We start from the raw sequence: 15127 nt of genomic DNA, 5'->3' as shown, positions 1-15127 counted from the left end.
GGATACTTCATATACATGGAATCACATAATCTGTAGACTCATGTCTTGCTTCTTCCATGTATGTTTGTGAAACACACTGAGGCCTGTCCCTGTTGTAGCATATATATGCTTCATTCACATTCAGAACTCTTAACACCCATCAGGAGACAGTGGACATTACATCTATAATGAAAGAGAAGGATATAATGAGAAAGAAATAAACATAGGAAAATGGAAAGCATTTGGAAATTAAAAATATAAGTGCCAAAACAAAAATATATTAAAAAGAATGGAAGGTAAAGTTGGGGAAATCCCCTACTGTCGTAATCACTACTAACAGGTTTGCATTCCCTCATATCCTTTTTTCAATTTCCTATTCTGTGCACTTAGATATTAATTTTATAACTAAAGGTTTTTAATTAAAGGTTATGCACATCACAAAATAAAAATAATTTATATAAAGAGAAGTTGAAAAAAGAAAAAAATGCACATCTGCATAAAGGAATATTTTTTCATCCAGAGCAAGGCATATTGGTAGATGTCATTATCATTAGGATCATTTTTATCAGACTGTAATTACAATCTTGTATCTTTCTTTTCTCACTTAAGCTTTCATGACCATTCTACTATTATCACACTGACTTTAAAAGCTTCACTTTTCATAACTGCCACATATTTCATCCAGTGGCCTTGTACTTGGTTGAATCTTGACGACATTCTTGCATTTTCAGATGTTTAAATAAATATGTATCACCGTGTAAACATTGTTCTAATTATAGACTATTCCTCAGGTTAGATTGTCCAGTGAAATTTCTGGGTTGAAGACTATGGATACTTTTTAAGATCTTTGTTATATCTTACTGGTTATTTTCCATGAGGTTTATAACCTAACCGTTCTACATGACAACTTGCACAGATTTGAAAGAAACACTTAGCAGTAATACATTTCCCATCAGCTTATTCACCATAATGTGCCAATTATAAATTTATAATATGGCATTAGTACTTTAGTGACCAACAGGAATTTAATTTGGGGATAGTGCTGAAAATACTTCCTTTTACCACATTCTTTAGATTAAAGTAGCCAGCAAATTCCATGGTGTGATAATATGCTTTATGTTTAAATATAATACAGATTCATCTTTCTACCTACACCAGTACACACACACATGCACATGGACGCAAACGTGAACATTCCACAATATTACTTATTAAATTTACATGTTTACCAGCATGAACAACAACATAAGTGGTTGCTTCAGTGGCATTTCCTAAAATGCTATCTTCCCAGATTGGTTCAGATGTGCTTCTTAATACTTCCAGAATGCTCACAGTCTGTATTATTGTTCTTACCAGATTGCATTTAAATGAACTCTCAATTAAGATGAACTCTTTTTTTAAAAATCATCAGTATATAAGTAACACAAAAGTAGATATTCTGTTTGATTCATATTTCCAGCCCTAACATCAAATACATAATGCCCACCACGTAATTTATTCACCATGTTTATCAACATGAACTGAACTTACTTAAATAAGTTCAGGAGAGTGTGAATTTAGGCCCCTTTCAATAATTATTTTGCTTTTATTTCCTTACGTTAGGAAACTGTGCATTTCAGAAATATTTCTGCCATTTCTTTTTTCAAATTGGTTATCTTGAAACTAAATTTTAAAATATTTTTAATTTTTTTAAAAAATCAAAATCTATAGAGTTGAATTAATAAATTTAGGGAAATGAAATAGAAAATTATCACTTATAGATTTATTTAAGTAGCAAATAAGGGAATCCAAATTTGCAAATGTTTATTTTGGAAATCTAATTCTCAAAAAACAATTTTTCTTAGAAATTACTGAAATAGAAAGCCTCTCTGTGCATTTGGAATGTAATTTTCTATACCAATCTCATTGGGAATATGCAAACTACATAAGGCATGCCTGAAATGCATTCCTCACAACCTATGGTCCAGTTTTTCTTGATCATAGGACTTTCTTGGCCAGTGTTTGGGTTCACTTTGGTTTCTCTCTATATCATATGATCTGCTTTTTGCCTTCCAAACTTCATAAAAATCTTGTCTGATAACAGTTTCTTCCAGTATTCAACTCCATTGTGGATTTATGATTCCCTTTTCTACATTTTTATTGTTATTTCAGATGGATTGGAATGAGGGCTGAAGGATAGGTAACTCCGTGTCAGCTTTCCATTTGAACTAAAATCTTTAACTGTTTAACAATAAATATCATTTTAAGGTTGAGTATTGTCAATTGGATATTTTTGTCAGAAGGAATTTACTGATAAAATAGAAAATGCTGCCAATCATTGGTTGATCACACCATGAGACTTTTTTTTAAAATTGTGGGTCTTAGTGGTCTTTGAAAGTAAACTACCAAACAAATCTTCCCTTCTTGTATTTATAGAGATCTGCTTGCTGACCAAGGGCCGCCGCACTGCCAGTGTTCGAGCTGATACATATTGTCGTCTTTATTCACTTTCTGTGGACAATTTCAATGAGGTCCTGGAGGAATATCCAATGATGAGGCGAGCCTTCGAGACCGTTGCCATTGACCGACTAGATCGGATAGGTACTCTCTTCAGTTTTCTACCTTTTTTGTGTACAATTTAATTATACTTTAGTGGACTATGTTTGCAATCGTAAGTCCTAAATGCTATAATAGGTTGCCTATTAATTAGCATAGAACTAGCAGTTAGCTCTAGCCCTATTTCTACTATCTTTCTCTTCTAAGTATTCTGGGTTTATTTAATCATCTCTATTTTTACTAGCTGCTCAGTCTGATTTCCCCAGTGATGCCAAAACAATTTGAATCTTCAGGTAAAAAACAATGATAAAAATTTTAGGTAGCACTAAAATAGAACTAAAAATATAATAGTATGAGTCTACATTACAAACCAAATAATTTTACTACAAGGTTTAAAAAAATTTTATGTATCAAATTCACATTTTTAGCTTTATATTGAGAACTGAAAACTTGTACATTTTATTTGTCTGAGTAGAAACTTCTGGAAACGTTTGTAATACAGACTCATGCAGGAAAAACCTTCCTAGAAGTGCCCGACATAGATGCTTTACTTTGTAAACATCAACTTATTTTACAGTCTTCTCTGCTCTCCAAGAAGAATATATAAATTAGACCTTATTAGTTACACTAGTTTAAAGATCTGAAGAATTGCTATAGTAACGTTAGAACAGATTGGCTTGCTATTCGCTTCCCAAGATATGCTGGAACATTCTGACGTCAGAAGGTGGTATGCATTCATTTTCTATACCTAAATCCTCTTTCCCCACCCTACCACGCTCTGCCCTCTTTCCTTGCTTAACTCTACTCCATCTTCATAACCTGGGTTTAGACATCCCTTCCCTGTAGAAATCTTCTGTGACCTCCTATTGGCTCCTAGGCTGAGTATCCTGGGTATGTTCTCCCATCCCCCTAGGAACTTCCTCCATCACAATACTGCTTTTATCATTGCAATTGCTCCAACGATGCTAAGATTTGTGAATGTAGAGATCATGTCTAATTCACTATTACATTCACAGTACCTAGTACACAATGAATATTCTTGAAGCGAGCTGGTAGGGAGGGATGAAGGAATCAGTGATCTCAAAGTATATGGGGTTGGGATCACTTGGAAGTAAACAAGTGCTTCATTCTTATTAAAGGTAAGGATCACTGATTGATGTAGTCTTATGTCAGCTTTTCTTACGCACTCTGTGTCTTTCTTTCCTTTTACAGAGTGGGATGACAGGTACATTAGGCTCTGAAATTAGGTTAGGAGAAGTAAAGGTAGTATTTGGACATTATCATTAGACATAAGACACATATTAGAAATTCACATTGACAATTTAGACATGTAATAGGACATAGTATTGAGAGAGACAGTGCCCATAAAAGTGGGTATTCCTGAAAGCATCTTTATTTAATTTGAAAATAATTTACCTCTTTGTGGTATGTGAGTGCTCATGGTAGAGCTAGAGACTAATTTCTGAGCACATGTGTTTTTTTCCTAAGCCAGCTAGACATTTTCAGAGAAAGCGTTAAAATCAGGGTATTTTAATAGAGAATTTCTGTTAATCTGATCAGCTTTACTCTCGTCTAACTTATTCCAATTAATTTTTATAAGAAAGTTTGCATGAAATGGTTTGCAATCAATAATGCAGGCAATACAATTGCTAATAAGCACCAAGCATTTGCAGTTTTGATCCTTATAAAATTCTAACAGTGCATTAAAAAGTATAATATTTCTCCACAAGTTCACAGATATTTACATTACAAACTGTTGACTATTCACATGATCACAAAGAAATATTATCCATTCTGTGGCTATTGCTTATACATGTAAGACCATATTTAGTTAAGGCAATATGCTAAATAAGCATTTATATTTATTACAGATATAGGAGCTTTTGTTCTTGAGAAAATTAGAACAGTTCTATAAGGAGAGACAAGCATTTATTTCAGCAGTCATTTAAAATGATAGTTTTCCAGCATCCAAGTAAATTATAACATATATTTCCATTAAAAAGTAGTCCTTCTAACTCTAACTTCATTTAGCAATATGGCAAGCTGATTCACTTTTCAGGTACGATATTTATCTGGGGATTATTTTATCAATGATGTCACCAAAAGTCACTAATTTCCCCCTTTCATCGATCTAATTTTGATTCTATTGTCATCCTGCCAGAGAATGTCTACTTACTGCAAACCACTCAAAAGACAATGGCAGGAAGGAGAGGTAATGCTTACTGAGGTTCTAGAGGGAGCTGAGAACCTGCCATACACTGTGCCCCTTAATCCTCACAAAGACCTTTCAGAAAAGGAAAGATTATGAAATGGTTCTCCACCTGGCCATGCATAAAAATCCTCTGAGGAAATATGCTTTTAAAGTACTGAAATCTGGACCCCACGTCTGGTTATTCTGGTTTAATTAATACGGTTCAGATGAAAATCAGTATTTTTCAAAGCTTCAGAGATGAGAAGACTATGAATGTATGGTGGAGGATCACTGGTCAGAGCACTGGTCAGAGGCAAAGGGCACTGGTCAGAGGCAAAGGACTTGCCAAAGGGCTCCTCAAATTTGCACGTGAGAATCTCCTGAGGATCTTAGTAAGATGCAGCATCTTGGTCAGCAAGTAGGAGGGGGATTAAGAGACTGCATTTCTAGAAGGCACTCACATGATACAGATGCATGCCGCTGGTAAGAATCTGCAATCATATTTGCTGTTTTCCTTCCCCAGTCCTGTTTCTTATTAACCAGGCTCTCTTGGGCATTGTTCTAACCTTCCTCTGTCCCGTTCTCCTTCTGAGTGAAACAGGCTTATAAACACATCCACCTCCAAGGGTGGAGGATTAAATAAATTAAGTCTACCTAAAGCCTTTTGTAGAGTAGCTGTCACATAGTAAGTGTTCTACTGTCCTTTCCTGGAAAAAAAAAAAAAAAAAAGTAGCTTTAAACTTAAATTTTCATTCCAGGCCCATCCTGATCCAAATGCCCTTTCTTCTCCCACTCTTCAAAGTAGCCCTCAGGTCAGATACCTCCCTTTCTTCTGTAAGATGGCTTTTGCCACATTACACACTTTTCAACTTGGCTTGCACAGAAGGTAAGATTTCCCGGGGAGCTACAGGAAGCGTGAAGGGCAGGAGCCATCTTTCCGTTCGCGTCTAAAGGTGAGTACTTGGCTTTTGAGCGTCTTCTGTGAAACATGGGCATACTTCTGTTTCCAGGAGCCACTCTCCCCTGGGCTCGTCACCCGTCATCTGTAGGCTTTCTCAGTGGCTCCCTCTCTTTCGCTGACAGGAAAGAAAAATTCCATTCTTCTGCAAAAGTTCCAGAAGGATCTGAACACCGGCGTCTTCAACAATCAGGAGAACGAGATCCTGAAGCAGATCGTGAAGCATGACCGCGAGATGGTGCAGGCAATCGCTCCAATCAGTTATCCCCAAATGACAGCCCTGAATTCCACCTCCTCCACCACGACTCCGACCTCCCGCATGAGGACACAGTCTCCGCCGGTGTACACAGCCACCAGTCTGTCCCACAGCAACCTGCATTCCCCCAGCCCCAGCACACAGACCCCCCAGCCGTCCGCCATCCTGTCGCCCTGCTCCTACACCACTGCGGTCTGCAGCCCTCCCGTACAGAGCCCGCTGGCCACTCGAACTTTCCACTACGCCTCCCCCACTGCCTCCCAGCTGTCACTCACGCAGCAGCAGCTCCAGCCGCCCCCGCAGCCCCCGCAGCCGCCCCCGCAGCCACAGACGCCCGGCGGCTCCACGCCGAAAAACGACGTGCACAGGAGCACGCAGGCGCTCCACAACGCCAGCCTGACCCGAGAAGTCAGGCCCCTGTCGGCCTCGCAGCCCTCGCTGCCCCATGAGGTTTCCACTCTCATTTCCAGACCTCATCCCACTGTGGGCGAGTCCCTGGCCTCCATCCCTCAGCCCGTGACCGCCGTTCACGGCCCGGGCCTTCAGGCCGGGGGCAGGGGCACCGTCCCCCAGCGAGTCACCCTGTTCCGACAGATGTCCTCGGGAGCCATTCCCCCTAACCGCGGAGCCCCTCCCGCACCCCCTCCACCAGCAGCTGCTCTTCCGAGAGAGTCTTCTTCCGTCTTAACTACAGACCCAGAGGCAGAAAAGCCACGATTTGCTTCAAATTTATGATCCCTGCTGATTGTCAAAGCAGAAAGAAATACTCTAATAAACTGAGCATCTTCTCAGACCTTATTTTATTCTATCTCCTGATAGATTCCTATAGCCTACTACGAAGAGATATTTTAGACAGCTCTGGCCTACATGCAAAATGTAAAATATATAAATATATATCTACTATTAAATATCTATCTAAATTCCCAAGAGAAGTTCAAAAGACCTGTTTAGCATTCAGTGTTATATGTCTTCCTTTCTTTAAATCATTAAAGGATTTAAAATGTTGTTGTAAGATCATTTATTTTTAACCTACTTTTACTGAATTCCTTTGATATATGTATTTCTCTACTTTAGGAAGAGTTCTTGGATTCAGTGGAAACAAAACTCTGATTTTTAAAAGGCAACTCAAGTGAGCTACTGAATAGCACCAACCAAAACTTCTTTCATTAGCTGTGTCTCTGCATCTAAATTGTTGATCATTAATTATGGAGAATTAAATAGCAAGTCCCATTTTCTAGATCCAAATTGTATTTTGGTGCTTTCAACTTTGAATTAGGTTACAGAACACGCCGTATGCTTGGCCACGGTTGGAGACTAGCATTGCCACCGTTAGGAATATCTCTAACCTCAAACACGTTCATTGATCTTTCAGAAAGCTGAGGGGATATTTGTCTTCATGTGTTATCGGACTTTTACCAAGACTCAATCAATGTTAGTTGTAAATAACTTTTTCAACCCAAATAAAAATAGCTATTCTGTGCTGTATGAAGGTAAAAGTCATCACTTAAGAATTTAGTTTTATTGCTTCACTTCAAAACTTAGAGTTTGAAATTTTACAAAACCTAATTGTGACAGTTATTCAACTGTAATGCAATGGCTTGAAACCTACAATATTATTTTAACCTGCAATGTTTTATGCAAAACTGTATGCTCAATTCTACAAATTGCTTGTATTACACCAAAAAATCATTACTTTTCTTCCTTCTTGCCATAACCAAGCATCTGAAAATAGTCCCTGCATGCTTTTTGGGGAAAAAAAAATATATAGGTTCAGATCAGTCACTGTAGGGAGAGGCTTACAGTATTTCTCATTTCTAGAAAAATATAACCATTCATTAATTGCGTATCTTAAAATTCCTATAAGGCTGACTTGAATCTCTGACTTAAGTCTAGAAGTGAGGTTTTCACTTTCATTTAATATTATTACTATTATTACTATTATTTAAATAATGATTTGTAAACCACAGCTTGATTTGGAGTTGCCAGTGTGTTCTGTGTCTTTACTGTTGGTAGTTGGTAGTTTACCCTGGTGTTGATTTAAAATAACTAAATACACGATAGCATCATGTCTGTTTGGGAACACACATTTTGTTCTATGTATATTGTAATAAAATGGTTAGTAAATCTTAAGGCATGTGGTGACTAACATAGCCCTTAGATAGGAGGTTTGTTACTCGGAACGTGCTGGAAAATGTATGGACGTGATGACAGAAAGCAAGGGGCAAACTGAATGTGAGCATTGTTTGTTTGTCTGTTTCCTTCTCTCCATGATCTGTGAACATCTGCTGCTTCTCAGAGAAGTCCCTTAGTAATCATTTGTGCCTAATGCATCCCACAAATGTGGTGGATGACTGGAACACAATTGGAAGATTCCTAATAACCGACTTCTGTAAATAACCCAAGTTAAGAGAATGACCTGAAGTGGAGGTCTTTGGTATCTTTGACCCTGGCGATACATTCAAGAAGAACTTAACAAAGGTCACACATTAAATGGGGCAGGGCCTCCAGACAGACTTGAGGACAGAAAACAAAACTAAAGCAAAAACTCTAAAATGGATCCATGCTGCCTGTTATGCCTTTCACGGATATAATACCTATAATACCAAAATGAGTTGTTATGTTTCCTTTCTAACAGATCCCAGCTTGTGTGGAAGTAATCAACAATGCTACTCAATGTAATGCTGTCATTAACATGCTGGTGACATCTGATGGCATGTCAGGAATGGTGTAAGAAGGGGATTGTTCAGTCTACCTAGAACCTATGGGAAAGCTGCAAGACCATTTACATATCAGTACAAAACTCCTTTATTTTATTAAAATATTGAGAATTAACTTCAATTTACTAAGATCATGTATTGGTCCTTTAAATTATTAAAGGTTTACATTTGATAGTACTAATGGGTTTGGTAGTGAAATATTTTTATATATAAATTTTTGGTTTTTTATTTTGAGCACTATTGAGAAACATAAGCAAAATTGAATTGCATGGTCTTTCAGTGCAACCATAAAATTTTTATTCACTTTGTAACAGAATGGACAAAAAACTAAGGTTTATATGTTAAACTAAAAATAAATGGTACAGGGTAAATTATATACATACATATGTATGAATATATATGCTTAGATTAAGAAAAAAAATTGACTCACATTCCTGTAATATAAAAGTCCATTGCTAGTTGAAAAGTGACCTCTTTTCTCTGTACATAGTTAAGCCCATGAGTATGGAGTTTTAATCTGTACAGAAAGAAATGTATTATTGAAAAGATTGGTCTTTCTGCTGCTGGGAAAATAGTAGAATAGCTGATTCTTACAACAACTGTTATGATCAGGGACGAATTAGAGTATTTCTTTTGTCTTTGCTCAAAGCCATACATATATAAATATATATAAAGATTATTAATAAATTCAACAGAAAATAAACTAACATCATGAATAGTTTATTTTATCAGTATACTCTAATCAAATGTTTTGTTTTATTAATGAGAACAGATTTGCCTCTTTCTACCTTTACATCGTAAGATCTCCAAGTAGGCTTATGCTTGATAGTCATTATAAAATTAATTATAGATAAGCTCATGATTGTAGCGAGGAAGGTAAATAGAATGTGGGTTTCCCAGTTGTCCCTGTGTTTTACCTCTTCCATATAGTACTAGTTGAAGTCTACTTATTCTTTGCTCTGTACCTCCTTAACATGTGGTTGTTGCCCAATTCCAAAACACAGTCATTTCTGTGCTATTAGATTTAGAGATGGAAAAAAATCACCTTACAATTTATTATACAATCCTCTTTTATGACAGCCTTCGGCCTTGCAAAGGCTTTTGATAGTGATAGAACCTCCCTTTACAAGTGGATTTTGAATCAGACCTAAAAGCCTGACATAGCGTTTATTGCATTGAACGAAGGATTCTTGAAAACTGTAAGGATAAATGGCAGGAATGGCAATAGATTCTATTTATCAAATAAATAGCCTGTCTCTGGGTCTCAGGGACCACTCCATAAGTGAATGATTCCCTGACGGATGCCATCCCACTTTAAAATGGTGGTTATTTTGCAATTTATAAACTTAAGTGAGCATAACATCTGCAGGACATTACAAAGTATACAGTCAAGTTAGGCTAGTTCCTAAAGGACTTGGGTAATTTAAACAATATGATGTGTTTTAAACTTTAGATGTTATTATTTTAAATCCTGAATTATTTACACTTTAAAATAGAAGTGATCTCTATCATCTTTCAGGCCTATTTTTAAAAGTCCCCATGACTTCTTAAATTTAAGTGTTTATATTTGTTAATTTTATAATTTTACTATGCTACTTTGCTCTTATGAATTTTACTTTCATAATCTATGACATTAGGCTGTGTGCACAAGATTTATCTCCTTGATGCTTCTATCCTTCTAGAATTTGTGCCATAAAACCCAAGTCTGATTATTTTGTTCATCTACACTGCACCTAGCAAAATTTTATGACGTGTTCGGCCTATTTGAAAATTACTCATGCTCTGCAATACAAAAGAAATGTAGTCCTCTTAGAATAATTGGATGCTGAGCATCAATAGCTATTTTGAGTCCTGAAAGTAATGGTCAAAAATTTAAGCAAGTGTGACTGGCTGCATGCACTAAATTGTTAGCTCGGTTCTATAACTTTATTTAATATGTCCTCTTTCCAGGAAAATAAGATGGCATAAAGAAAATTTGCTGTTGTATTCAGGGTTAAGTATGCCTGCTACTGGCCCTGGGAGGGAGGGACTTTCTTAAGCAATTTTGGTTCTGTCCTTTTTAAAAATGGCATCTATTTTTTTATAAACCGGCCAACAATGAATTCAATCATGAAGAGAACTCTCTTGCTTTTAAAAGGGAGCAGAGAAAGTATAAATTACCTTACTTAAATTCATCAAGGATGCAGGAGCAAATCCAGCCAGAAGACCCATATTCTCCTCCCATTTTGGAGCTTTTGGCCAAATGCCACATTCCTTCCTTCCCTGGGGGCAATTAACATTTCTGTTAATATTTGTCACTTTGTTCATCATCATTTTCTTTATAGCTTCAGGGCATGAAAAACATGAGCTTTTCTATATAGGAAGAATTTCATGGCATATTCACAAATCTATCACAAGACAAAGGTAATTCCATTATGTTATTCAGAAGAAAATATTTGCAGTTTTGTAATACCTGGCTGCTTTTCAATTTTGAATACTCTCCCAGTGAAATCATTGCTCCCTTTTCCCCAAATTCAAACATGTTCTCTCTGCCACTGAGCCATCAGATAGGGAGATGGTCTCCCTAAGCGAGGCCAGCACAAGGGTAACAAAGGTGAGGCCTCATGCACAAAATCTGAAGTGGCCCAAATCTCAATAACAAAAGCAAATATTTTAATGCAACTTTTAAAACACCAAAATTAAAGTAATAGTTGATAATGAATAAATGTCACCATCTTAAATGAAGACAAGATCCAACCCTGCGCCTGCATGACCCTGCTTCAGTTGCTTCCTTCGTCCTGGCCCTGCTTCCTATTGAGACTCTGATGGGGCAAAAGGGGCTTTGAAGGGTTTCTGTGGTAGAAGTCTTGCCCTGATTTGCCCCATCACACTGAGAGAATTATTGAAAGGCAATATTAAAAGGCGCTGTCCATAAGGTTCTGGATTTGTTTCCAAGAGTAATGTATTAAATGCCGGACAAAGAATTAACCTTACTTGACAAAGGAAACATGCTTTGCTTGAGTATGGATGTTCACCAGCACAGCTGATTGGGCCCATCGGCCAATATCTCAGGCTGAAGGAGGGCAGAAACTGAACGAGAAATGCTGGTTTTAAACCTTCGAAAGTGCTTTTAGTATCAGACCAATGGTTTTACAGTTTTATGCCTTATCTTCATAATTCTATGAAACCAAGATTTCCAGTTGGGTGGATACATGTTGAAATGTGTGTTTTGCTAACATGACAGGAAAAGTCATTTGTGACAGCAAATGGGGGGGGTTGCTATTTACAATCCCACACAACCCTGAGGAGGGGCTAGATCCCAAGGAAAGACTTTGCTGAACAGGACAATGGGGATGAGAAGTTGAAATGGAAATTGCTTTGCCTAAACTGTTAAGTAATAACAGTTGAGCAGAGGAGAGTATTTATTTATTTAATTGAACATGTCTGAGTAAATATAATAATTGTTTGAAAGATAAGGACGATTTTATGTTTTCATTAGATTTACATAATTAAATATAAGTGTTTCAGAGTTATTCAGACATTCTTTTAATAGTGAAGCAATTTTACAAAAGAGAAACAAATTGTCTTTTTTTACCAGACTAATCCTATCTTTCCACAGAGAAAATTTAGATTCATAGAGGCAAAGATATTTTTTGAAAGATTTTTTTAGTTTCTCTTAAATTTATGAGGGAAAACCACTCAGATATGGGAGATTTATTTTTGAGAGAAGAAAGAGCATAACACAGGAAAGTTTGAAAGATTCAAAAGAAGTTTGCCGAATGTATTCTCATTTGTTTCTTGTAATGTATTTGTCCAAGGCCTTAGTTTCCAAGCAATTCCAAATAAAAGTTGTTTGCTTAACTATTCTCCAAGATCTATTACCAACCTAACATACTACAATTCTGTTGAAAATGTACAGTTCTGAATTGCTCTAAGTATGATATTCTGATATCTAACATAATGAAGTATTTCATTTGAGAAAATTAGTGTTTAACAGAAAAAGTTTGTATACACTATGTAGCATGCATTCTCCATACATCTCCATACCAAGGATCAAAGTATATTAACTATATTGGCTTGTTAACAAACATATTAAAAGATCCAAGTGATTACTGCCCTCCTCAAAGAAATTACCTTAAAATGCCAAACACATATCCCAGAGATGTTTGCATGAATCAAAATATGTTTGACTCCCCCAACAATTCAGAACAGCCTTCAGGACTCACAGCAAGTTGATACGAATATTCTCAACAGTGGTTTATCTCAGTAATAGTAAATCCCATTTTAGGAGTTAGCCAAAACTCATTTGAAGCCCTATTTTCTTTAACAGCAAATGATGTAGTTTAGCATCACTATTTGCAATCAAAAACAAAATGTGATTGTTTTTATGCATGGCTCATAAATTGCATCTGAAGTCCTTCTAGATATGTTCCAAAAGACTCTCTCTCCCACTCTCTCTCTCACTCTCCCCTCCTCTCTCTCTCTCTCTCTCTATATATATATACATATGTCTTCCCAAATTCAAACTCTCAAGAATCTAAAGATCTGTGATATTTTACTTTTAAAGGTCTAATCATTTTATAACTTTATATCTATCCTAAGTTATTTTTACTCTCACAGAAGAACAATGATCAAAGCCATCAATTTGGGCTTGTTTTGCATAGTTATTTTTAAATGGATGATTATTTACGTATGACAGTCTACATTTCTATGAATAAATGGCATTGACTCTTAATTTCTCCATGTGTGAAACTCTCAGATAATAACTTCTTAAACTGGTACCTCTAAACAAAGTTTAGTCTTTCTGAAGCTAGGTTGTTATTCGCCTTCACATGAGCTACATTAGCAAAAATCTTTTACATGATTTTAATTGCTTCAAGCTATGAATGTTGGCAAGTTTTGAGACTTTCGCTAGTTTGTTCAAACAATTTCTGAACTAAATTGACTACAAACGTATGTCAAAGTTTTAGTTTAAACTTGACAAGAGGGTTGTGAGTAAGCAAATCAATGCAAAGATTCCTTCTAGGTAAAACTATTTTGTAAGAAAAAAAATGATTGGTTTGACAATCATTTTTTAGAAAATTATTGGTTAAAAATCATTAACCTCTTTATAAATCAGAGTATTAGTTGGGTAAGGAAATGCTCTCAGTAGATATCTTAATTTCTTGAAAGTCTGTCAGAAAACTGCTCAAGCATTTTATCATGAATATTAACTACTTTCCAAATAGCCAGTATAATATGTCCCAGAAAAGTTCTGGCCCTAAGTAGGTTTGGGACATACGTTTTCTTTTAAGTTGTAACATACATTGTAGGAGAGTAAAAGGTAAACTTTCCTGCATGCATTTTTAAGTCACTTCAACAGTTATATCTACGTAAGGAGTTAGTTCATATCTGTAAAATGTTAGGTGTCTGTGATAGCTCATCTGAAGGAATTCCTGCCTATGGTCTCAAGCACAACATATTTCTTTTTTCTTTTCTTTTTTTTTTAAGTAGTCTCCACACCCAGGGTGAAGACCAACGTGGGGCTCAAACTCATGACCCTGAGATCAAGACCTGAGCTGAAATCAAGAGTCAGATGCTCATCCAATTGAGCTACCCAGGCGCCCCTCAAGCACAAATTTCTTAAAACACATGTGTTTTGATGGAAAAAAACAAAAACAGAAACCCAAAACAAAGAGAAACTGTGCATAAGTTTCTTGCACAAGAAACTGTGACATTTCTAAAGGTGCTATCATCCCTGAGTTACATACAAAGTATTTGACAGACTCAAGGGCTCATGTTATATAAGGAGACCATGGCTTTGGAAATTTTGAGAAGTGGTTTTATTCATTTATTTTAGATAGGAAGGCAAGAGAAATTCAGAGGATTGACCACCAGCCAAAAACAAAGGCACAGCACATCTCAATTTTTAAACTGTCCTAGCTTAATCTTTTATACATAAATAAGACTTCTATCTGCCCATCTATCAGGAATTCTTTCAGGATCCATAGAACCTACAAACCCTTGGAATCACAAGGAAACAAGCTTCGCTGACAATACACATTGGAAAAGTAATTCAAGTACAATGCAGGGAAAGAGGGGAAATGACACCAAAGGAGATCAAATATTTATCTGAAAAGAGCTTTAAATATTCCTTTTGATAGCAAGGAATGTCACAGGGTTAGTGCTAAAGACCAAAGGGGAATATGACATTGCAGAGTTTATGAAGATTTCTTAGAATATGTGACACAGAATTTGGTTTATTATAAAGGGGCTGATTTTTGCCATCACTTAGTTCCACATTCTCTCTCCTTAGTTTCCTTCTGGCATGGTTTTATAGATTCCTCAGTCTTTTTAAAAATGTATTTTATGGGCCTTTCTTAACAATGTACTTCGTAATCTGCTTATTTACTATGACAAATCCTATCAAGTAATCATGTGCTTTTGTGTATAATGGAGCTAAAACGTATGCCTTAAGCAAAAATTCCAAAGGAAGTCACAAAATCTTCCTAAATAACATATTTTAAAAATGA

At 36.3% G+C, this 15127-nt stretch overlaps 1 protein-coding gene across 1 annotated transcript in view; it reads left to right on the top strand.

The window, feature by feature from the left end:
* HCN1 (hyperpolarization activated cyclic nucleotide gated potassium channel 1) overlaps positions 1-12476 on the top strand; it is a 399792-nt gene extending 387316 nt beyond the window's left edge. The window contains exons 7-8 of the mRNA XM_036111774.2: positions 2395-2559; positions 5789-12476. Of these exons, the coding sequence (XP_035967667.2) occupies positions 2395-2559; positions 5789-6654 (1031 nt within the window). The 3' untranslated portion in view covers positions 6655-12476. The remainder of the gene's footprint in view (positions 1-2394; positions 2560-5788) is intronic.
* Positions 12477-15127: the final 2651 nt, after the last annotated feature.

The sequence above is a fragment of the Halichoerus grypus genome, chromosome 2 (genome assembly GCF_964656455.1).
Source record: "Halichoerus grypus chromosome 2, mHalGry1.hap1.1, whole genome shotgun sequence".
Lineage (NCBI taxonomy): Eukaryota > Metazoa > Chordata > Mammalia > Carnivora > Phocidae > Halichoerus > Halichoerus grypus.
This window is presented reverse-complemented; position numbering and strand designations above follow the sequence as displayed.